General features: G+C 45.6%; 1 protein-coding gene across 2 annotated transcripts in view; it reads right to left on the reverse strand.

Moving 5' to 3' along the window:
* The window catches only part of ADCY2 (adenylate cyclase 2), a 387,890-nt gene that overhangs the window by 170,851 nt on the left and 190,770 nt on the right, over nucleotides 1-26,269 (reverse strand). For both annotated transcript variants that reach the window (XM_045795930.2, XM_087867988.1), the window contains exon 4: nucleotides 11,042-11,191. In XM_045795930.2, coding sequence (XP_045651886.2) covers nucleotides 11,042-11,191 — 150 coding nt within the window. The remainder of the gene's footprint in view (nucleotides 1-11,041; nucleotides 11,192-26,269) is intronic.

Raw genomic sequence — 26,269 nt, forward strand, 5'->3', positions numbered from 1 at the left:
TGGACACTCCCTCCTGGAAGGCTCTATTGATCACTTCCATGACAATGAAGCTAATGTGACCCAAGTTCATAAAAATATTTCAGCCATCAGCACACTAGGAACTTTCGGGGAGAGGAATATGGGCGGGAGGACAGCAAATGGCACATTTTTGCTGTTTATCTTTGTTAATTTTTTGACGATTTAACATGAATGACGACATGGTATAAATGAGCCTTCTAATGGGAAGATGTGTCTGATAGTATCAGGGTTCATTCCAAGCAATCACGGGGCACACAGTACTCAGAGATTCCACTTAACCCGCAAAGAATTCAGAAGAGACAGAGCAGGAGGGTCGTGAAGGGTGAATCAAGACGGTGTAAGAATAGTCCGGAGTCCAGAGTTAATCACAAGGCGTCCAAAGTGTCAGAGGACATGGCTTTGTAAATAATAACACAGTTAAACTAAATATTTCTAAGTACATATATAATTAATAATTGCATTATGAACGCTGAATGGAGAGAGAGTGAGAACACTATATTGGTGTGGTTTTTTTCATCTGTGTTTAAGAGTGCGTGTCCTTGCCTACTCCATGCAGGGAACTAAACTAGGTTCTAAGACTATAAAGAAAAATAATAAAATAATAGACAGCACTTGCCACCAAAGAATTCAGTCTAGTCTCCTGACGGCAGGAATGAGCCCCAAGTAGGCCTCCTAGAGGTATGATGATGATGATGATGATGATGTCCCTGGGAAATGAGCCCCAGAGTCACTAAGTCTGGCAGTAAACTCTCAGGCAGCTGTCCAAACGGCTGCCACATTCTGACCGCCAGGGACCCAAGCACAGGCAGGGCCACTGGGAGGAGCTCAGCACTCAGACACCTGCAAGGCACACTCACACATGTACCCTGCCTCATGCTAAGTGTGTGCTTTGTGTTTGGTCCTCCAATCACTGGATCCCGTCCTGGATTGAGAAGATCCGCATAAGTCACTAAGCCTTATCCAAGGGACGGTCATGTCGTTCAGGGCTGAGATGCCCGGCGTGGCTTGCCAACAAGCCTTCGATTCCATCAGATCGGTCTGAGCTCATTCCACAGTCACTGATTAAGTACTCATGTTTTGATTCTATAAATCTTGTTTAGAAAACCAAAGTCATAATATCTTAGAGATCTTAGAGAATCTGGCGCACACACAGCCAGAAACATGCCTAAAACAGGGTAAAGAAAAGAAAGAAGAAAGGAAATAACAAGAAAATTCCATTTTGAGGCCAAAACGTTATTCCCTGGACTCCTGTTTTCTGGCCCATCACGATACTCCTGTGAGTATCTCCCATCTTGGGAGAAGGAAACCTGGACCAAATAAACTGCTCGGCATTTTCTGGCTTCTCTTTACAGCTGCATATGTCAAAAGAGCTGTCGATAGGGGCGCCTGGGTGGCACAGCGGTTAAGCGTCTGCTTCGGCTCAGGGCGTGATCCCGGCGTTATGGGATCGAGCCCCACATCAGGCTCTTCGGCTATGAGCCTGCTTCTTCCTCTCCCACTCCCCCTGCTTGTGTTCCCTCTCTCGCTGGCTGTCTCTATCTCTGTCAAATAAATAAATAAAATCTTTAAAAAAAAAAAAAAAGAGCTGTCGATAGTCACTGCATGCCCTTTCTCACCTCCTATTTTCTCCTTCCCTGAGCTCAGTCACTTCAACCCCTCTGCCCAGGCCACTGATGACCGCCATGTTGCCAAGACTGGTGGTCACTTCTTTGACGCTCCCTCCACTGTGACTTTCAGCACTTGACTAAGCTGCCCACTCTCCCCCTAAACTTTCCCTCTTGGCTTCTCTGACTTTTCTCCTATACGAGTGATCCTTCTCAGTGACTTTGGCTGACTCCACCCCTTCTGTCCTTTTTCTAATGGTGTGCATTTTGGGGCTTGGCCCTGGGCCATTTTCATATTTTCTGATCATATTCTCTTCCTAGAGGATCTCATGTAGTCTTTTAAATACCAACTATATGTTGATGACTTCCAAATTGACATTTTTAGAACCAGATCTTACTTAAAACTACAGCTCAGCATCTCCCTTTGGACATATCATTGGTATCCCAAAATTAACTGTTCAAAACTCAACTATTGATTTCTACTCCACCCCTACACCTCCAATGAGTATTGTTTCTAAAGACTTTGACATCTTATAAGTGACTCACCAGCCATTACCGAGTTGCTCAAGTTCAAAGCTTATGAATCTTTCTTGATTATTTTATCTTTCTCTCATCTAACAACTAACTCGACAGCAATTCCTACCCATTTAATTTCAAAATCTGCCCTGCCTATTCTGTCCACTCTGATCCAAGCTCCTCTGATCTCTAGTCTGGACTACTGCCAAAGCTCGTCCCTCGCTAACGTTCCTTCCTCCTCCATTCTCCACCAGCAGTCAGAGAGATCCTTTAAAAATGCTACCAGTTCATCTCCCTACCTCACTTAAATCTTCTAGGGCCTTCCCACTCAGTATATAATAAAATCCCAAGACCTGAGCACCCCTTGCAGGCCCATTGTGTGCACCGGCTCCTGTCTCCCTCTCCTAATCTCTTCTTTTACCCAACTGTCCCACTGAGCTTTATGTTCCTCAGGTGGGACAGTCTGGTTCCTAACTCAGGCCCTCTGCAGGGCTGCCCTCTGTTAGAGCACTTTCATCAGGTTATCAGAGGGCTACATCCTCCTGGAATACCCATTTCAGCTCAAATGTCGCCTCCCCAGAGGAAACTCCCCGATGGCCTCTCCAGTGTGCCACTCTACCTTCCCCATTATGCTTCGTCACATGAACTCGTTTTATCTTCTGATCAAACTTATGCATTTAGTAAGTTATAGTTCGTCTCCTGTCATTGGAATTTAAGCCCAAAGAGAACAGGGACCTTAAGCCTTAGGTATTATTCTATTCCCTGGGGTTAATCCCTTGGCACAGAACATACAATCAAAGATAAAATTGTGAAGTAGGAGTTTTGACAGATAGGAGAACTAGTGCCTTCCAGTCTCCATAATTCTGTATTTAATGGAAGTATATACGTAAAAGCCATATATTTTTTAAAGATTTTATTTGTTTATTTGACACAGAGAGAGAGAGAGAGAGAGAGACAGAGAGGGAACACAAGCAGGGGCAGAGGGAGAGGAAGAAGCAGACCCCCCACAGAGCAAGGAGTCCGACTCGGGGCTTGATCCCAGGACCCCGGGATCATGACCTGAGCCGAAAGCAGACGCTTAATGACTGAGCCACCCAGGCACCCTGTAAAAGCCATATTTTAACTTAACAGTTTTTGCACAGCTTTATGTGCATATCATTACCTCAAATGCTCCTCCTGTTTCATTCCTGAGCATTTCATATAGTTGTACATGTTTTCACCTTTATGGAAAACATAGGGTTCTAGGAGGAATTTTCACATCCAGCAGCTTACATATATTAAATAGTCCCTAATATATAACAGATTAAAGGATTCTTTGAGAAAAGCCCTAGAACAAAATTTCCTAAACCTTTGAGGACACTCAGATACACTTAAAAAAAAGAAAAAATCCAAAGAGTAACACCTTTGGAAAACACATATGCAATTAACAAAGTTCTAAAACTTGTAAGTCCTAATTTTTAATCCGGTATAAACATCAGTGGGTGCCTCAATTCAATAAGCACAACACTAATACCATGTGAAGTGTTTTGATCAATGACTGTGCTCATGGTAATAAATAATTAAACAGGTTCAATAACTTTAACACTTTAAATCAGTCCCGTGTTGGTAAGTATAAAGTGCCTTTTCTTCCCTATTAACAGTTAAGTGGCCCACCTGAGGTTTCATCTGCAAGAAGAAAGATATCATAGAAGACTGACACTTTGCCTTTGACTTTGGAGTAAATATACATTTTCTCCTCTATGTGCTAAATACCAGAAGAATGGATAATGGAACCAGAAGGACTGATTTTGGAATTTCTTTCTATTGGGTTTATTTTTCTCATATCAAATGGTGTAGAGCTTCCTTGAGTCCTTCCACCAGATTATCCTTTGCCTATTATATAATCTTGCCAGCATCAAAATATTGCATCACAGGGTATGAAAAGTAGGCGGTCTCCATGAAACACTAAAAATTCCCCGAGGCCCGAAATATCAAAACCAGATGCTCTCCTTCGGGTGCAGCTTCTGTCTTCCGTGCTTCTTTTAGGTTGTCAGCATAGACTAGCTCGTGATAATCTGGAGCAACAGGACTGTTTCCCAGGTGTTTCTCCAACAAGACAGGTGAGCTGCTTACCATAAATATTAGATGGGAATTTTGCTCAAGTTTCTCACACAGAGAAACTTCTGCAGAGTTTTACTTTACCTTTTAGCTTTTCTTCTGTCAAGATATAAATAGACACTTGCATATATTTAATTCATTAAAAGAATCGCTGCTTGATTAATTGTTGTAACTTTTATTTTTTTCCTTCGGAGCAGAATGTCTCACTTGTTCAAGAATGAACAAACAGTCGTTACTGCTATTTTCATGAGCTCCTATTACTAATCTCCTGCGGTGCTATTCTTCATGAGACATGGGCATTTGAATCCCTCCTCTTTCCCTTGGTCTTGGATCTGTAATTGTTCATTTCTCTTTAAAGGGGCCAAAGTACACATTCACGATATGGCCTTCACTGCAATCTTAGAAAATACGTACTGATTTCAAACATTTTAACTAAAGGACCTATCTGAAAATACTTCAGGCTTATTAATGTATTTTTTTTTCTGGAATTGATTTTCATTTCTCATTTAAAGGAACCTGGTAAAAGGATCGTGGTGAAATGCAGCATCCTGAAATACCCTGCCCTGGAATTTCTCAACGAAGCATAACATCCGAGCGTCCCAAGGATTTAAGTCATCAGTATGAGGCAGTATGGAGCAAACCATGAGAGCAATTCTTGGACTTCAATCTGATGGACTCAAATGGCAGACACTTTGCGGACAGCCCTTTCATGAAACCACGACTCTTCATTTTTTCAACTTTCAAGCAAAGGGTAAGTGTGATTCAATCTCTCACTAACGAATGCCGAGAATAAGGTGCTGATGAACCTCTGTGTGAGCTGTGACCTCTCCACCAAGAGAGAAAATGATGTCATCGATCACTTAATAAAATGGAAGCAAGTGGTGACCAAGAACATATAAGGTATGACTTCATCAGGGAAGGGATACCAAATAAAAACCGTACAAGTGACTATTTAATAAAATAGAAAAAAAAAGTAGACACACAGGAAAACACATTCCGCTGCTGGGACGGGAGTGTAGTTGGCCATCTTCGATGATGCCAGAGCCCGAGCAGGGCTCACATACCTGAACCGAACGGTGCACAGGGGGTGGAGCTGCGAGATTCTCACGTTCTGCTCCTCTCCTGCGTGCACCACACCACCCAAAGGTCTTGGGTAACATTTATAATGACATTTCCTGCTTGAATTCTTCTGGAATGGCAGGGAGAAAGTCTCACCGGCTGGAACTGTGGTTGAGCTCTTCATGCCCCCTTTGGTTTCCGTTGAGGTGGCTCTGCGTGGACTCCGCTCCTACTGCGATGAGGGAACTGGGGGAAACGATGAGTGCGCTAACACGAGCAGCCGGGAGGCCTCAGCCCGCCCGTTCTGCGGCCGACAGGTAAACTTCTGACCTTGGGGAGAGCACGCTGCGAGAAAGAGGGTCTGGGGCAATTACCCACCAGCTACAACCATGTCTCCGTTCAACCTGTTATCCTCGGGGAAGAGTGAAGCCTGCAGAGGAGGGAGCTCCGGGATGGCACGGCCGCGCTACACCGTCCCTCCTGCCACCTGGAGCTCCGCGGCTCGGCCCGGGCGACAGCTGCTTTCTGGTGTTCGAGGTGACAGCGTCAGAGTTACCGGAGTTCAACGGCAAGACCGGCGACTGAGTGCTTGCTAACAGGATACCATTTCTTAACAGGAACACTGTCTCTTGAACTGGGCGAGGGATCAAGGACACCCGAGAAACTCAGATGTTAGGAAATCTGACCAACATCACAATCAAAGAGAGCGTAACCGTATGCGATTCAGGCAGTCTGCCTCCACAGTGCACCCTCTTCTCGGCCCCGCCAGAGAAGTGTGGTGTGGAAGTAAAGCCAGAGACAGATTCCGCACTGTGGCCCCTCGCGTGAGGGACCTCCCGTTGACCTTCCTGACACCCTCATGGATGACACATTGCTTGTCGTGGCAGCGCGTTATCGAATGATCAAGTCACGTTTGGTACTGTCTCATGATTTCTTATTTAACCAGTCATGATAAACAACGTAGTTAATCAAAAAAAAAAAGTCCTTCATGCCTGGGAAAATCTCTAGTCAACAAACCAGCCACAGAACCAACAGGACAGGCAGAAAAAGCCACACTTACTAGCCGAGGGATCTTGCATAGGTAATTGTGACAGTTCCTTTATCCGGCTGAAATAGGAAAGGACTTAGGTCATCGAGTTGATCCAGAAATAGCCTTGAAAAGAAGACCCCATCCTAGTCCCTGGATCCCGTGATCATGTCACCTTACATGGCAAACCAAGGACTTGGCGGATGTGATTAAATTAAGGACCCCGAGATGGGGAGATCACCTTGCATTATCCTTATGGGGGAAGCAGTAGGACTAGAGGCAGACGGAGGGAAGAAAGTACAACAGAGAATCAGAGGGCGAGAAAGGGAAAGAGGCGAGGAGAGGGAGACTAAAAGATTCTATGCTGCTGAATTTGAAAATGGACAGAGGGGCTAGGAGTCATGGAATTCAGGCGGGCTCCAGAAACTTGAAAAGGCAAGGACATAGATTCTCCCTCAAGCCTCTCAAAGGAGCCAGCCCTGCCAATACTTGGACTTTCGCTCATGAGACTAATTTTGGACTTCTAACCTCCAAGGATGCCAATAAATCTGTTCTATTTTAAGCCACTACATGTGCGGTAATTTGCTACAGTAGCAATAGGAACTGGATACAATATATGTAAAGTACTAAAGATACTACCCCGCACATTACAAAGACTCAAAAAAAGAAAAAAAAAAAGTTCCTTCTTTTCCCCTTTCCCTGATGAAAACAGACCAAATCTAACAGCCCAAATCTAAAACCACTTCAACAGCACTTTTCCTGGCATCCTAAATGACTTATGTAACGCGATCAGCAATGCCCTAATATGACCTGCTATCATACTAGGGTAAACATGGGCGTGTTCATTATCTACCCAGCCGTGAACACAAAAGGACCAGTTACTTATTGCACTGAAGTTTGCAGAAAGGAAAAACAATTAGTCCCCAAAGAGAACCAGGAAGCCTACGGGCTCACTAACCCCCCTCCGCTCCTGGGGTACAGATCCAGGTTTACCAGGAGGCTGTCTGTGCCCTGCTTGACTGGTGCTTTCTATTGGAATGCATATTTGGTCACAGTCAATCCATAGCAGGGTTCCAGATGAAGGGAGACAATGTAAAAACGCTCTGAATTACATTACTTTAAAACAAAGACAACATATACATGGAAGAGGGTTTATTTTCCTTCCATTAAAAAAGCAAATCCAGTTTTTATGACTACAGAGGCAAAATTTATTTCCACTGCCCATGCGGTTAGGAGAGAAAGTCCTTGTTTTGCTCTAAATCCAGCTCCCATCAATTCCGGAGAGTCTATTACAGACTCCAGGGAAAAACACTTGCTGTTTTCTCAGCTTTGATAAAGAACCTTCTATAGCACTGAGACAGTGCTCAAGAAGTGGCTATGGCTTTTCTTGCAGGATTGAGACTTAAGACCAAAGTCAAAACTCCCCAAGAAAATACCTTCAAGCCCCAAACGTGGCCTTGATGCTAATGTAATACATTATATCTCCCATCTGGTTAAAAAAAAAAAAATCACAGTTTTTAGTGTTTCTATGTGAGAGCACTTTCAGGGCAGGAACATAACTCTGAGAAAATCTCTGTGAACATTTTTCATTTCCTCCTCTCCCCAAATCTCATAGCACAAATAGTCACTTTATTCAAACAGGTTATTTTTTTTTTTAAGATTATTTATTTATTTATTTGACAGAGAGAGACAGCCAGCGAGAGAGGGAACACAAGCAGGGGGAGCAGGAGAGGAAGAAGCAGGCTCCCAGCGGAGGAGCCTGATGTGGGACTCGGTCCCAGAACACCGGGATCACGCCCTGAGCCGAAGACAGACGCCTAACGACTGCGCCACCCGGGTGCCCCACAAACATGGTTTTTAGTCTCTAAAAATTCATCTCATTTGCATCTAGGGAAAATATCACAACATCTGAAGAAAAGAAAGTAAAGACTGGAGCAAGACTGAAAAGGTTTCAGAATTCCTAGACACCTCCCAACAGCATCAGCTTTGGAGCCCCCAACGGGGTTGTAGATGTGGGGCTTGCTGGGCTCACCTGACAGTGGCCTTCCTCTCTGAGGAGTAAGGTCAGCGCTGGGTGACGCGGTGGAACCGGCTCGGGAACGACCCAAGATGGCGGCCGCTCAGCCTCTGGGAGCATCGGCTCCCCCTGAGGCAACTGCCGATATATGTTACTAAAACGATGGCACTTATTTCATCCTAATAGGTGCTGAAAGAAATCCTTTTGCTCAGCACACACCCCTGTCCTTGAAAGAAGCACTTTGAAGGACACTGCTGTTTGCTACAGTGACTATGGATGAAACAAAGATGGTCTGTGGTGAAGACTGGGCAGGAAGGGACATGAGGAACCCTCGGACCTTAATCTGCTCTGTGGCCGTACCAGGACTCACCATCTCAGGGGCTGACCCTCTGTGTGAAGGACACACAGATTGCCACTGGCTAATTTTTATATATTTCCTTATATCTATCAGATCATGTCTTACTGATTTTATTAACTAAGAGAAGTTTTTGTTCCCAGTTACTTACAAGCCAGTCTGAAGAAAGTACGAGCACTCATTCTAACTCTAGAAACACATTTTCCGAGGCCCTAACAAGAAAAGTACCACATTCTGGGCACCAGACCCTGGGAGGAGACTCCCAACTTCAACAGCAAAACACACTTGTGGTATCAGATTATATTTTCTTAAACATCTTTACTACAAGGTCTTCTTCTTTCAAAGTGTCCCTCTTCTCTTTACTTTTTTTAAAATGTTCCTTTGCAGAAAACTAGTAAATGCCCTTATAATGCCTTATAACACTCTCATGACAGCCCCATAAATTCTCTAGCACACAGGATGCCACAGCTACCAAAGGTCACAGCGTGGCCATCGGACTAGTTGGAAGCCACTGTGAGAGGCTGACACCCGGCTCTGGTTGCTCAAGGATTCTTCAGAGAAGCATGTAGTGCACATGAGGTCAGTAGCCTGACTTACTGCTTTTGTCAGAGCTGGTACTATAAATATTAGGTTATATAATCTGTCTACTTGGAATGTCAGTTCCCTCAGCCTTGGTGCGATTTTGAAGTAGATTCTGGAGGTGATGGAACAGAAAGTTAAATATGTCTGTCAGGACCAACCTGATAGAGTCCCTGCTGTTTGAAAAAGGAAACCATCTATCCTAGAACATCAGGACTCTATAGAGAAAACAATCATGAACCTACGGGCTGCTGTTGAAACTATGGAATTTTCTAGAACCCAGATTTAAAATACTACTGAACATAGCTAAATGAAAACGTACTACACAACGGTCCCAAGTTAACAACTGTCTATACGTCTTTATGTTGAATCTAGAGTTTGATATGCACAGAAATCAAGGAACTAAACATTTGTCCCTAAATACCTTTGCTATACAAGCTGTAACACAAAATGCTTCTTTTTTAAAGATGTATTTATTTGAGAGAGAGAGTCAGTGTGCAAGGGAGGGAGGGGCAAAGGGAGAGAGAGAGTCTTAAGCAGACTCTGAGCTGAGCACAGAGCCCGATGCGGGGCTCGATCTCACGATCCTGAGATCATGACCTGAGCTGAAACCAAGAGTCGAACGCTCAACCAACTGAGCCCCTGAGGCGTTCCCACAAAACGCTTTTTAAAAATTAACTATGAGATTTGCTAATAATATCAGTGAGAATGAGATGTTCACAGCCGCACCCCCAGTGTCCGGAAACACTCCTGCCAGGCACTCAGTCGATCTTTGTTGAGTGAACGAACTGAACTCCCTGTTTTCAAAAAGGAATTCGATCACTACTCTGCAGTCTGTACATAAATAAAAGTCCAGCATCAAAGTTTAAAGGATGCTTTTCTGCTGCTACCACCGTGATACATTCTGGTGCAATTTTTTAGAACAGGCTCCACTCGGTACAGTTTAACGAGTAATCATGAAGCATCTTCTGTGTGCCCGATGCGGACAGGTGTAGCCTAGGCCCCGTGAGGAAGGCTCTCAGAGAGGGGGGGTGGGGTATTCACAGAGGGTCCTGCTACTCTTCACCTTTATGGATGGGAGCTGGGTTCCTGGTGACGATACACAAACCCAAGAAAAACAAAGCCAGTCACGGGCTGTCCCACCATCGCCTGAAGTCTAGCACATTGAAGACAGGGCCCCTTGTGTTGTTTATGGTTTCCCCTGCTCTCCATCACCCATGATGACAGCATAGCTTTGCCTGCCACACGTCCTCTCACTTTTCAATGCTTTGTCCTAACCCATGTATTTCTCTGGTGTGAGTTTCCAGGCATTCCCCTCAACGGTCACCACAGGACAGCCCCCGTCACGACAACGAGCTCTCTGCTGGACCCTCCCTGACAGCTCCTGTCACCTCCCTCAGGGGCGACTTTGACTGCTTCCTGCCACGTGGACAGCAGGCGCCATGGGAAGCACTGTGAGGCGCAGAGGGAGGAGGCTCAGACGTTAGCGAGGGCAAACACTGTCACAGAGCACTGGGCTGTCACCCAAAGCGAGCGTCTGCACAAAGCACTATTACTATTACTAATTCTTACTACTCTTGCTGGAACGTCCCCAGCCACGTGTTGATGGCAGGTGGTGTGGTGTCAGCACGTGGGGGGTCCTGCGGTCACTGCATCTGGGTCTGCAGATGCCACCCCTGAGCCCGGGCAACCAGGGGCTCCAGATTCTTCCTGATGCCCATGATGAATGAACTGCATATTGTATGTATTAACAGAAAAATGCATGTTACCTGCTGACGCTTTTCAAATTCCAGCTTGATCCGAGACTTGATACAGTTGCAGGTGTCCTGATACGTCTGCTGCAAGGCCAGCTCCATGAGGTGCTTGTGGTACGCTCCCGCCAGGTTCCCACAGATGAAAATGATCACATTGGCCAGGATCTAAAAAGACAGAGAAAGCCATTCAGGAGGGCGAGTATTGCTAACTCAGGAGCACAACGGTCCCAGAATGCACACTGGCACCAGCAAGAGACGACGCTGCGGCAGGAAGACAATTCCATTTGTTTCCAAACTCACATTTTTATTTGCTTAATAGAAACAGCTATTTCCTTCAGGGATTCGAGCCTGTTCTTGGATTCGTGCCCTCTGATGGATGACGCTGCAGTCCCTCTCTTGTCTGTGGGCCCAGCCATGTGATCTGCTGCGGTTAATGCAATGGGCAGGGGTAAGTGAGGGCCAGACCCAGCCCACACTTAGAAGGACTGGCATGTTTTTGGGTGGCTCTCCTGTGCTTCATCAGAAAGAACATGCTCTCGCCAGCCCACTGGCCCCAAAAAGATGAAAGACTACAGAACAGCGCCAACCAGACAGCCCGCAGTCTACTACTGCGTGCCACAGGGATTCTGTGGTTGTTACACAGCATTATCTCGGTGACAGGTGACTGATCCAGGCTGTTCTCATACCAAGACTGTACTTACTGAGCCTCAGTAAGTGACATTCCCTCTTATGTTCTGTTTATACAGGAATATGGTCAATTTTCAAACCGTATAACTCACTACTCTTGATGATAAAAATTCACGTCAACAAAAATTTGGGGGGAAAACAGAAAAATACAAAGAAAAACTAGAAAGAACCTACACGAGCCCTGTCCAGGAAGAATGCCTTACTGTCCATACGGCCTCATACCCACTCCATGTCCCCCTGCATTCTCCAAACTGTTGCCAAACTTTGTTTTGCCAAGACCTCCACCTTGTTCCAAAAGGACTGAATTCATTCTGAATGCAGTGTTTTACTTTGCTTTTTTAAAAATATTTGATCAGATTTTTTTCAGGTCATAAACATTCTGTGCAAACAGGATTCTGAATGCTTAGATAACGTCCACTTCTATGACTACACAACTTAGTTTTAGTCATACTATTACGACATGCCCATGTCATACGACACTTACTTCACTAATATTCCTTGCATCGGCATTCTGCGATAGCGGTCACCCTGACGTATAAAGCTTTGGCTCATGCTTCATCTTTTCCTTAGGTCGGCTAGTAAAACACACCGAGTCAGAGGCCATGGCTATTTTTCGGTTCTCGATACATATTGTGGAATGGCTCTGAGGAAACTCTGCATTTATATTCTCACCCACAGTGTGGGACCCTGTCCTTTCAGTGTGTCCTCTTACCGAGCACAGAACTCACACAGAGCAAGTGGCAGTGATGTGTAAAATGGATTCGTACGGACTTCGCTCTTATGTGCTCAGGGCAAGACCTGCAGGTCAGAGGGTGGGTGGCCACACCTGGGTGAGGTGCCCTATCGCCCCCTCCTCCACATGACCTCATGTCTCACCAAATAGGGCGCTAATGGCTTTTAAAACAAAGGCAGGGCCTCAGCTTCCAGAAGCCCGCATTCTTCTCTGAGAGCCTCCCATTAACATCAGCTTGTTGCTTCTTCTGATTATCTGATTGGAGAGGCTGGGAGAAGGATCTGGACCCCATGAGCCAAGGCTCTGCTCCTCTCAGGGGGGCCTTCCCTCATCCCCTCTGTTCTCAGCCAGCAGAGCCCGTGGACCCGCACGCCCCTGTGTTGGGAGCAGGAGGAGCTGGGGTGATTCAGGGGAATGGGGTCACGTCCCTGTGGCCCAGACCCAAGCCCCATTTCCCAACAGCTGTAACGGTAGCAAAGATGATATCCTGTTCTCCATCCACCTGATGTCTTTGTCTCACTCTCCGTAGGTTATGAATACGGGTGGAAGACAGGGCTCCTCCAGCCCAGGGAAATCCAATTTGGGGACGGAGGGCAAAGCAGGACAGAGTCAGAAATGGGAAGAATGATATGCTGAGCTTCTCTCTGAATAAACACATGCCCCACAGAAGCGGGGATGGGTTGTTCAGACCAGAAGGGCCTTCCAGTTGTCCATCGAGCCCACAGATCCTGGAGGTGGAGAGCTCCCACAGCTCGCCCTCGCTCTCACAGCAGCCCCCGAAAATGTCCTTTTAGGTAACCCCATCCTCCTCCAGTAGAACGGACGATTCAAGTATTAACTTTGGGTATTGCTGTGTGTGTGATGTATGCACAGTGATATGTATATGGGATATATTTGTCATGTGTGCATATGCGGTATGTGTGTACAATGCGTGTGTCATGTGTGTGGCGTGTGTGAGCTGTACGCGTGACCCGTGCATGTGATGCATACGTACCTCTGACATGTCTCCGGGTGACGTGTGGGATTCATCTGTGTCTATGGTATGTGGTTTGTGTGACGTCTGTGACATCTGTGTGCACACTATGCGTGTCATAGATACATGTCATGTGTGGCTTTGTATGACATGGGCATGAGCCATATACATCTCTGTGTAATAACTGATGTGCATACGTGACACGCCCGTGATCTGAGTGGGAGGCATGTGTGCTGGTGCTGTGTGTGTAAGTGTGAGCACAGGCCCAGAGGGGGGGAGGGGGGCGACTTCACTGTCATTTCCAAACATTTCTAACAGCAGGGGGCGCCCCTTCCTCCCACAGCCGTACTTGCAGCCACCACCGCTGTGGACGTAGATCACGTGAGCACGGGGGCACGCACGTTCATTCAGCCCCCCAGGACTCTGCTTCTGCAAAACGACCGTCTACTTTGCTAGATTCTCCCAACTTCGTCACTGCTGGATTTGCTTTCAAGGATGGAGCACCAAGGAATGCAGACAATGAGGAAAGCCAACACAAACCAGACTGCTCAGAATTAGAAAATGCTATCTCTTTCCTTATTAGATACAGCTGAAATAATAACTTAGTGATGATCTAAGGGAGATTTTTCTTTTTCTCTTTAAAAAAATGCCTTCAAAGCAAAAATGTCAACATTTTAGGAAGTGGATTCCTTCAAAATGAGAACCAAATGTAAGCACAGAGTCTGATGACGCCATCCGCTGTCCCCGGGAGCCCCCTCGATAGGATGCATGAACAGGGTGCTTCTCTCGCAACCCTGGAGCCACCTACCGGGATGACGAATCCTGCCTTCTCCTGTCTTCTACTGAGGATCCCCATTATCTCCTCTGAATCCCCCCGGGCCCAGAGTGGGGCAGGTGTGATGTGGTCCTATGGATGGGCTGCCCCACCCCGAAGTCCTGTTGTGGGGGCACCTATGGTCCCTGCCACCACCCCCACCCGACTGCCGAGGCTGTGCTGCCCTCCAGAGGGACGCGGCCAGTGGACCCCGAGCTCTCAGCTCCCACCTGAGCCAACAATACAACGGCTTGCATTCTGCACAGGCAGCTACGTGGGGCCCCTTCTTGCAGCAGAACCACTGGCCCCAAGTCACAGCTCTTTATGACCGCGGCCACTTCTTCCCACTCACAGGGACCATGAGGGCAACAGGCCCCTCCGCCCTTCTGGGAACGGCTGCTTCCTCCACCAGGACACCTGCTGCTGTCACCGGAGTGTGTCACCTCCCCCTCCAGCTCAGGCCAGCATTCGAGTGGCTGCATCTGGACTGCACTTGTAGGCTGAAGCCAGGGTCTCCCACAGGCCCACTGGGCCCTTGCCCATCGCCGGTGTGGTCACCAGGCAAACGCTTCCTGTCTGCTATGATGCACCCCCAACAATCTACAAGGGGAGCCTGTGTGTTGGAGGACAGAGGAAGCTCCCGAAAGGCAAGTATGGCTTCCCTGGTCTCAGCCTGACAGCGTGCTGGCAAATCTGTCCTGCAACCCAAGGAAAAACCTGGTTGCGGGTCAGTCTGGATGCTGCATTGCTTCAAACGACACGGAATTCGAACACTTTCTGGCTACTAACAGGTGGAAAGAATGTATTCACCAATTTGTATTTGGATATGCAAAGGAAATGCTTAAGAAATAAACAACTAGGGGCACCTGGGTGGCTCAGCTGGCGAGCGTCTGCCTTCGGCTCAGGTCATGATCTCGGAGTCCTAGGATCGAGTCCCACATGGGGCTCCTTGCTTGGCAGGGAGCGTGCTTCTCCCTTTGCCTGCTCTGTCTGCTGCTCCCCTTGCTTGTGCTTTCTCTCTCTCTCTCTTTTTGACAAATAAATAAAATCTTTAAAAAAACCACAACGAAATAAACAACTAAGAGTTTCAATGCCAAGTCAAATATGGGACATTTTTTTTCTGATGGAAAAAATTAATTAAATTTTCTGATACCTGCTATCACCCTGAAATACGGTACTCTTTAAGATTAATAATAGAACTTGGCCCTAGCATTTTAATAACCACAGGAATTTACAAATGTGATTGATGTCCTAAATCACCTTTCTTTCAAAAGGGTACATCATATAATGACTTGGTATAAAACCCAGGGCACCAAGGAAGTGATTCACTTAAAATGTTCTTTTCAAAAATAATATCACAGCATTTTATTTTCTAGAAAACTGTTAGGCAGAACACATGATGAAAAACCCCATTTTCACAATGTTGGATTTGTTTTATAACATCAAACCTTCGTGGTGCCTTCTTTCATCTCGTCGCTCCATTTAGCTACTTTTGCATCTGTCAGAAAACAGGAGAGGGAACTTGGCCTCCCACGAGATGTCTTGGAAGAAAACAAATTGTTTAGGGTGAAAACAGCAGTGAAAAGTTTACCGTGAAGAGTCAAACCGGGCCGTGAAGTGGAGCGCAGCCCAGTACAGGGGATCTTCCCGAACCTCTGGGGAAAGACGCTCAGCCCAGCGGCTCCCCACTCCCCACCTGCACCTTATGTACCTGGGGTCATCTGGCCAAGCTGCTCGGAGATTCTCAGAACTGATAAATCCAAACATACCTTGCATCTTTTCACCCTTCCAAGGGCTCAGAAGAAAACCACCAGGAGGATGGACATGTTTTATCATTTCACCTTATAGGCAAAGAAATGGTCTAAAAAGTTGAGAGATTGAGGACAGATCCCTAGGCAGGCGAGGCTCTGGATTATTCCTGTTCCATCCCACACTGCCCCAGCTCATATGGGTCAGGCAGTTCGTCCAGCGTGATCCGACCGTCTGCTAGGGCATGGGGAAGGTATTTCTAGGGAATTTTTGAAGAGATGTGTTATACTGTAAGAAGCTCATAGTTTTTTTCTTTATAAAGCATCTGTATCTTATGCTATAAAGCATTTCGATCATTTATGTTATTTTAAGTGGCTGTGTTTTGGAGGCCACCTGTCCACGGAGCTTTTAACTGGGGATGCTGGCATGTCTGCGTGTGTTCAAAGGAAAGTAACACCGGGGTCAAGCTGCCTCTAATGGATCACGTGACCAAGAGCAAAGGCCCTGAGGGTTCTCTCACTTGGGAGGAGAACATTCAAGTGTGTGAGTTCACTGTCCTTAAACATCTGGGAAATTACCATGTGGCTTAGACGACCACTCAGAAACTTTGAAACTCTGAGATTTCATGCATTGTAAAGAGTTCAGTCTTCCTGCTCTTAATCTTAGGATAGGGGCTGCAAACTGCAATGCCCACAGAGGACGGCAGACAGACACACGCACTGAGGGCAGGCTTCTGGGAAGGAGAGGAACAGCATCACTTAAGGACACGATTTCTCCAAGAATTAATAGCACAGGGTCGAAGGAGAAAGGACACTATAGCATTTGAAATGGGTCATCAGTTTAAGACAGCGCAGATCATAAATATGCAAAAACACCAATTATAAGTCAAAAGAAAATAAAAGGAATACAAGAACGTGATGAAAAGAGCTGCAAATGAATATTCAGCAAGCTCACTGCATCTCATAAGCACCAAATCTGGCTTAAATAAAACAATGCTCTCGCTCGGGAGAGAAAATGATCGCGTAGCATTTCCCTTAACGGAGCTCTCAAACACACTGCAGAGACTCCCACCGCTAGCTCCTCAGCATTCCTTGCGACTCCAGAAGAATTAAATTTGCAATGCCCTGGCCTAAGGATTTCTGCTTTTTATCATGTAGTGAAGACCAGAAATAATGTGCTTTGGACAATCACATCCAGTGATCCTTAGGTCATGTGTTAGAATTCTCGAACTCAAAATCCTTCCAAATGAATAGGAGTGGAGTCAGAAATAAAGTCTGGTGGACTGAAAGCGTGTGTCCACCCAAATTCATAGGTGGAAGCCCTCACCCCAATGTGATGGTATTTGGAGGTGGGGCCTATGGGAGAAATTGGGGTGTAGATGAGGTCATGAGGATGAGGCTCATCTGATGGGATTAGTGTCTTTACAAAGAGAGGAAGAGACCAGAGCCCTCTCTCTCCACCCTGTGAGGACACAGGGAGAAGGGGCCAGGAGAACTCTCACCAGGAGATGAACCACGAGGCACTGTGAGCTGGGATGCCCGACTCCAAAACTGAGAAGTAAATGTGTGTAGTTTGAGCCACCCAGCTGCGGTGTTTTATCATGGCAGCCCAGGCAACTCAACGATGGGCATTAGAGGGCTCTGAGTTTACGACTGGAATCGAAAATCAGGAGGCAATTTGATGCAATTCGATTTCCTAGGGAAATGGCCACTGAAAACAGATAGTATGGCTGATTGTGACCCTTACTGTCACTATCCTCTTTTATATTACATTTGTTAATATTAAGTCTTTTTGAATAGCAAGCATCATGTTATTTTTCCAGCCACATTTGGGTTGAAGGATAAAGAATCTCATACATAGATGGGGCTCAAGTCCATTATCACAGATAGAAAAAAACGGGAGGTGGGGGGAACGTTTGAGACCCTTGCTTGTCTGAGAAGGGTGCCATCAGCTCATCATAAGCCAAAAGGAAGAGATGAGCCTAGAAGATACTCAAGACCTTGATAGAAAGTTCCTCCCACAATGCAAGTCATTGAGAATGCAGCTGCCCAAGAAGGGAAAGCTGACTTAACCAAGCAGAAAACCAAACTTGTACTTCTGAGCTCAATGTCTACAGACCTGAAATGGATGGGGACAAGATTGGCGTGATGAACAGTTGAGAATAACAAAAAAGAGACAAAACAGAGTTTCCAATTTTCTGAACTCTGCAGGAAAAGACAACACCAGCCTCCCTCCATTGAGATTCACAGCTCACTCTCCTTCCTGCAGAGGAGGGCACTATCACACTGTTTATTCTCTTGTGTTTTCTCTCTTTGACTTCAAGCACATGGAACAATCTCAGCATTTGGGGCTTAGCTCCTCTCCACCATGGCAAGAGAGGAGACCAAACAAGGAAGTTGAAGGCGGGGGGAGGGGACCACTCCTACTATAACTCACATTGCACACTTCTCCGGCATCCAAAGTGGGGCCCCTCGTTTCCTTTGTATTGTGACCAGTTCTGCAGGCTTTTCTCCAGAGCAATGCTATCAGACATTTCTCTCCCCACTCCCTTCAGTGTCAACAGAGCTCCAAGTCCAGTTCCGAGAGCACCTGATGACAAAGCTCGTCTCTGTCTGGTCCCAACGCTGTCTCCTGCCACCCAGCCTGCTCACACGGTGATGCTTGGATGATTACACCTGACATTTTGTTAATCACCCAATCAATGATTAACTTAACTTTACATCTCGGCTAATACCCCATAGAAATCATTATCACCTTGGTCTTTGGGAGTCCAAAGAGTCGAAAGGTTAATTATCCCCAAGAGATTCCATTCTGCTTATTTCAGAAACTCAAGGGAACAAACGGTCCTGGATGGTCCAAGGGGTTATTAATTATAAGTCTCTGAATCTTCCCAAACTCTTTTCTCCCATATGTAATGACACACACACAACAGAACACATTTTCAGTGTTATGTCTCAGGGCTTTTCAAGACTTTAAGAAACGTAATTATATACTAATTAAACCCAAATTTTACTAATCTTAAATCAGCTTTCCTAAGGATCTGTACCAAGCAATATACAACAATTTGTTTAATTCTAGAGATTTCCATGAACTTAAAAGTGAAAAAAAGAAAATTTAAAACATTTTAGAGTTTCATTAATTAAAATCCTCTAATTAATCTGAAACAATGAAATCTAGCTTCATTTAAACACCATACAAAATTCTCTTCATTCTTCACCACTTAATGGGCAACACGTTTGATCTGCGCCCACACATTAAAAAATTTAAAAGCCAAAAGGTGTTCAGATTCAAATAACAAATATGACCAAGGCTATCAGGGACCTCAGTCTGTGTGACTTCGTTCAAGATGAAATGATAATTCTATTTCCTGGTGCACATGCGAGATAAAGATTTCCTTTCAAAGAATACAGCGCACCGGAAGGGACGCAGGCATGCCTTTTGTGGATACATGGGGTAGTTCTGCACTGATGGTCTGTGACATGCTTCAGTCCCATTATAACCTCACAGCAGTAGGTAAATTCAGAATTAAGCAAACCAAGCACAGTGCACCCTTCTGATTATGACTGAATAAGAGGGCACTTTATGAAGGTAAACAGACCTAAATGGAGTTATTAAATGTAACGTGACAACAGAGGGACAACTGCCTAGGGAAGAGGCATAGCAACACAGGGACGGCACGGCCAATCTTGGGCATGAACTTAAACGTGACATTACTGAGTGCGTTCACAGAGAGGCAACGGATCGCAAACTCCTGTGAAAACAAGACTCCAAATACAGGAGAAACACAATGAGTGCTGTGATTCAGAAGGTCTACTTTTGAATTGGAATGCCCGTTTTAGTAAGGGCAAAAAATGTTCCAGAAAGCCACACTGTAATTAAAAAAATAAATCACTGCCTGGATGCATACACTGAAACCTTTTGTGAATAGGAAAACAAAAAAATTTCCTATTACAAACTAAACTTTAGATGTTTCCTTAATGATACCAATTATGGGAGGGGAGACCTGGCAGCAGCTTCCCTTTTAATAGAATAAAAGGCCGATATGAACTTAAAGACAGTCTCTCCCCAGAGCGTTCTCCCCTCTCCTACTCTGTAGAAAGTGATGTAATGAATGTCTCATCTCGGCTATTGTTAAACCATCATCCGCTGTGTGTGGCATTTCTGCAAAAGAACGGCAGCCCCAAATGTCTAAGGAATGCACGTTTTAACGTTTCAGTGGATTCTCTGGTAATTTCTAAATAATCTGTCTTTAAAACTGAGTACTGTGCTGGTATGAACGGAATTGCAACCCCACCAAATTCAATGCCAGCCCCAACACTGTGTTCTGGAAGACGTCAAAGACACGTTTTTAATGCCATCGACTCCAGATCTTGATTTCTGGTCAATTTCAACCAGAGACTATACATTAGTTTTGCCCAAATCACCAAGAAGCATCTTTTGTTTTCCCAAACGACCACACGTGCAGTTTTCCCAGGTGGCAGCATTCATGGACCATAATCAAAAAGAGTGGACTTGGCTAAACTGTAGTGGGTGCGTGGGGCGCCACGACGCGACATGCTAGCTGGGGCGGCTGAAACGACGACGTCGATGTGGCCACGGTTCTCAAGGCCCAAAGGCAGATCAAGGTGTCGGCAGGTCTGGTCTCCCCCGAGGCCTCTCCTTGGCTTAGAAAGGGTCTTCGTGTTTGATTCTAGCTGTGCCCCTGCTCGCTCCTTTCTCTGTGTGAGCTTCTCTACACACGGTGGTGTCTCCCCGTGGGTCCTCATCTCTTCTTCTGATAGGGTCCCGGGCAGCCTGCACGAGAGCCCACCCAAACAGCCTCCTTTCTCCCTCAGCACCTTCACATGCCCTCTCTCCACATGCACTCACATTCGGAGGTCCTGGGGGCTGGGGCTTCTACATACCAATTTTTTTGTGGGTGGCGGAGGCACCATGCAGTCCACAGTAACATGATGCTGAGTGTTACAGACACATCATTTATACATTGCCAGAGAATCCACGGAAACATTAAAACGTGCATTCCTTAGACATTTGGGGCTGGCCGTTCTTTTGCAGAAATGCCACACACAGCGGATGATGGTTTAACAGGAACAGAGATGAGACATTCATTACGTCCCTTCATTCAACCAACGTTATTGAGCGTTCATTTATGATCAGCTAAATGTTGCACCCCCTCCCCATGAAATCAACGTCATTGGGATAAATGCAGTAAAACAAACCAACAGTACAAGTCAACAAAGCAAGTGAACAAACGCAGGTGACACCAAGCAAGCTTGTCATGAGCGGGTCAGTGAGTCGGCCGCGGTAGCTGCTAGGCTCTGGGGGCATCGCAGACGCGGCCATCATGGCTGCCCACAGCTAGCTGTCTTATGAGAGAAGGGTGCCGTGGTGGAAGGAAGACTTATGATAAGTGGAGCATACTTCCTCCAACATTATTACAAAATTTTCCTTGCAAAAAGTGAAGCCACTAAAACCACGAATGCAGAAGTTCCCAAATTTCCCTGTTTCACAATGCTCGTAGTGTCTCATGAATTTTTCATAACATTCCTAGGCCAAAGGACATACCCCAAAGTATTGTTTACTAAATAGTAATGTCCAGAAAAGTTAAGTATTATGACCTGACAACCTAGTAGTTGTTGGGGAGAAAAAACAAACAAACATATATATTGAAATAAAACATAATATTTTTGTTTCATTCTTAAAAGACCCAGAGACTTACGATGGGCCCTCAACAGCCAACATGCTTGTGGAGCATTTCATAACTTCACAACCACTGGATTCTGATTCAGCAGTGCCACTCACAATTCCTATTCTGTCTTGACTTCTTGAATTCTTGAAAATGTAAAATAGCGTGAGGTGTCCCCCCAGGGGTGCCCTGGCACAGAGTTTGGGAAACCACATCACTAATAAACTACAGTTTCAACAAAATAAATAATGAACTCAACAGAATTGAAAGCGTTATTAAAATCATGATGGGCATGAGATGTATTTTCTCCTTTGTAAACTCTTAAAAGGTATACTTGATTAGACCAAAAATCTATGAGACTTGTTGGCAGCTTATACAAAGGTGTTTGCTTCTCCTAGATAATACCTGAAAGTATTATTGTGCAGGTTTTTAGAAGATCCAGCTCAGAGTAGCTAACCCTGATGGATTTAACCTGATGGGTTCAAGTCTTCTACCTATCAATTTTGTGATTGACTCGATGCTGAGGCAGGGTCAGAAGGAGAATGCTACCCAGAATCCCACGTTCATTGATGCAGGAACTACACAAGAGGGAGGTAGTTTGGGGTAAAAGTTGGCAAAAATGCCGTGGGAAAAGGAGAAAAAGAACAAAGTCTTGTGTCATTGCCAATGGCAGGGACTTCCTTCCTCAAGCCCCCTTGTCTTCCTCAGAGACGAGAAGCAGTGACCTACTCCACCTCATCAGCCAGGGTCTCACCCAGAAACGAGGGGAAAGTCTCCCGAAATGAGAATTTACAATGGTTTCCAGACGACGAGCTTCACACACACTTTTTCAGCTTGTAAGAAAAGTAAGAGAGAAAGCCCCGACCTTCGTCTGGGACTGTCATGGTCATATTTTAAAACTCTAGTGTTTCCAAGTCTAAGTGCATTTCTGGGATGAATTAACTTGCTTCCTGATGGTGCGAAGAAATGCTGCAAGCCAGGGAGGAAACAGAAATCCATCCAAGGCTACCAGAACTCCAAAGAACACGTATAAAAAGTTGAGAATCTTCACTTCCGTTTTCCAGTGGACACATTACATACATAAACTTGCCCACTAAAAAATCAAGAGTAAAATGATTCGATGATTAGTCCACAGGTACTCATTTTTTTAAGGACCAAAATAAAGAATAGAAATCCTGGCTGGTAAGTCATGATTACCCCTTTATTTTGTATCACATATAAATCAGGCCTTAACCAATTAGAGCAATATTTACTATCTCACAATTTATTTTAACTATTTGAGAAACATGGCAATGCCATTCTTTATGATTGAATAAGACGATTCAGGGCATGAAATTAAATAGAGCTGCACAAAAGTTTACTGAATGTTTAAGAAACAGAGAGAATAGCCTGAGAACTGGTCTTTACACGAGAAAGGAGAAGAGGTGGGCCGTGCAGAGTTTCCCACGGTCAGGTGGTCCTGATGGCGGCCTTCCTCCTATCAGACAAATTACCCTGCTGTGCTTGCTAGGGGCACACTTCTCACAGCTCAAGGACTTCCACAGGCACTGCCCTGAAAGACGCCGATGAGAAAAAAACAAAACAAAACACACGCCCAGCATCAGAACCACACAGCAGAACTGAAATGGCTGAAACCATTTGATTTTAAGAATATGCATTTAGAAATTGCTTTGTTTAGATGACATTTGACAACCAGCTTCTACAAGGTGCAAGGAAAACCGTTTTTAATCTCCATGCTCAAGAGAACCGCACAGACCCGGACCATCAGCCCAGGTTATCAGTTGTCTCCAGGCAATGGGATGCTGGGCTCTAGTTCATTCCTGACTTTCTCCCAACAACAAGCCAGGCTGGTCCTAACCACTCAACCCTTACAGCACACAACCCTTCCTTCTCCGTTTCTCATTCTTCCTTTGTGACCAGCTCTTAACGGCTTGTCTACTTGAGCTCTTTCTACTATGATCCCCGACTCTCCACATTCCACTTCAAACTAGGTAGCAACCTCAAGATGTCACTGAAACTACCCCCATCAAAACCACTGGCCCCCTTCCATTCCCCTCCTCACTCCCTAACAGGACTCCGGAGGAGCGCCTCAGCGGCCCCTGGTCACTTTCTGCTGTCCAGAAACACCACCTCTCTCAGCTTCCTGGGTTCCATGCTCCCCTGGGGTCCACTTATCCCACTGACTACTCCCCCCAACTCCAATGTTCCACTCTCCAGGGCACCATGTGGGCCCCCTGATCTCTCCCTCCCCAAGTCATCCGTGCACCTGTCTTCTTCAACACCAATTCCCAAAGGCAGACCTCTAGCCCAGATCTGGCTTCTGACGCCTGCATTCAGAACAGCTGGCATCTCCCCTTCAATGTCTGCCTGAAACTCCTCCATGCCCTGCCCCACGGCACCTTCAACTTCCGTTCATGTGATACCCCCCAACTCCGCTCTAGGCACCATGCCCTCCTCTGAGGTCCTCCAACTTGCTCATCGCTTCAGGCCCAAGGCCTTTACACACACAGCTCTCTGGGCCTGAGAGAGCCCCTTCCTACCCCTCTTCCCATATGGGGCCATTCTTCTTCTCCCTGGCTTGTAGGTCAGCCCCTCCCCAGCATGCTCTCCGAGGGCCTCCGCGTCACTTACCAGCGCTATGCCCAGTTATCTCCTCCAAGATTACTTACACAAAAAACACAATCACCTGTATTTATTCATCTGTTTATTGCCTGTTTCTCCTGCTCTGCTCTATGTTCCAGGATAGCAAGGATCCCATCTATTTTATGTCCTTATGTATATGTTAGGTAATTTCTAAAGGGTCTTTTGTGATGTGCATTTGGAAAATATTCTTTGAATGACTGAATATAGTCCCTTACATCCACATGAATTACTACATCAGAATTGGAGAGATCCCAATTCACACGTGGAATAAAAATATATTCTTCATTTAACGGGTATTATTGAGGGCCTACTATGTGCCAGGAACTGTTCAAGGTACAGGGACTATAATCTTGAGAATAAAGGCAAAAATCCTTGCTTGCCCTCATGAAGCTTACATTTAAATACGATTTTTGGCCTTGGATCAATCCACTCCTTTTTTCGGCCTTTCATATTTGGAAATAAAGCTTCCTAGTTGCTTTTTAAGATGTTAGCCTTAATATCAGGGTCATGCTTTGACATACACCTAATGTCCCTGCAGTAAATCCACGCAAATGGTACCTAGAACAGACGTGAAGAACTTGGACCCCAAACGGCCCTATCAAAGTTATCCTGAAAAGACAATGTAGATACGTGTTTTATCACCTGAAAGAGAATGACACTCTCCTAGGCTGACCAGATTTGACTCTGATCTGTTGGGCAAACATCTAAAGAAAAGATGTGTGTTAAAAAGAGGGGGGATGAGTGGGTGGTGAAGATTTTAATTCTGGAAGCCCAGAAAAAGGCCAGTCTCTGAAGAGAACAGTGCTGTCCAGAGCAGATGGCATCTTGTGAGCTGATTCTAGTACCTGGCCCACCTGGCTGGTGCACTCCCCAGCGGATGTGCGTACTTAAGGCTTTCAGAAGTTGGTGTCTTAAACCACGCATTCTCAGTGGGGGCCAGATCACCCCCCAGAGGGCAAGCATTGCTTCTTGGAGAAAGCAAGAAAAAGTAACTTTTTTTTTTTTTTTTTAGTGAGTGAGAGTGTGCATGGGGGGTTGGGAGGAAGGGCAGAAGGAAAGGGAGAGAGAATCTTAAGCAGGCTCCACGCTCAATGCAGGGCCTGATAGGGGGCTCAGTGTCACAACCCTGAGATCACGACCTGAGTGGAAATCAAGAGTTGGACTTAACCCACTGAGCCACCCAGGCGCCCCAAGGAAGATTATTTTTTAAATGCATAATGCACAGACCTGCATACATCACTTAAATAGATATGCAATATTCCTGGGGTACTGATGGAGGGGGGCTAGTTAGGGGGGAAATATCTAAAATGGCTCTTTAGGAGAATAATAATGGAGAAGAGTCAAGAAACACTGCCTTAAACATCGTCTGTGCTATCTCCATACTCATGGGTGACCTCGGGTACGGAGGCTTCTTGATACAGAGAGAGATGGTGAGAGGTAATTTCATACAACTATCTGATCTACTGCCAGATTCCTCGTGATAAATTAATACATTAACTCCATGGGTTTAAATATCATTATTTTTCACTTTTGCTAGAGCAAGTCAGCCTCCCAAGTTTGGCGAAGTTTGGTTTACTTGCAAGATTACACTTCAGAGCTCTCTAGACTGAAGGCCACTCCCCGTTGGAGTGAAAGCACCCAGACGGACAGACTCTACCTGTGTAGACCGGCTTCCCCAGGCGACACATTTTCTGACTGATGACATCATTCTTCAAATTAAGACCAATTTGTCTCTGACTCCACCAGCCACAGATTTAAATACACCCTTCTTAATCTATGTATGTTTCCCATTTGGTATTGCACATAACTCCCGCCAAATTCTGCAAGTGACTTTCCCCATCATAGCCACAACGGATCTATTGAAAACACCACGATCACATACAAATGCAAATTTCACGCACAAACTGTGCTCCGTTTAGGGAACTGAAGACTCACATCTTAAAGCGCACTGCGATTGT

This window comes from Ursus americanus, chromosome 15, assembly GCF_024610735.1.
Source record: "Ursus americanus isolate L20-20 chromosome 15, mUrsAme1.1.p, whole genome shotgun sequence".
NCBI lineage: Eukaryota > Metazoa > Chordata > Mammalia > Carnivora > Ursidae > Ursus > Ursus americanus.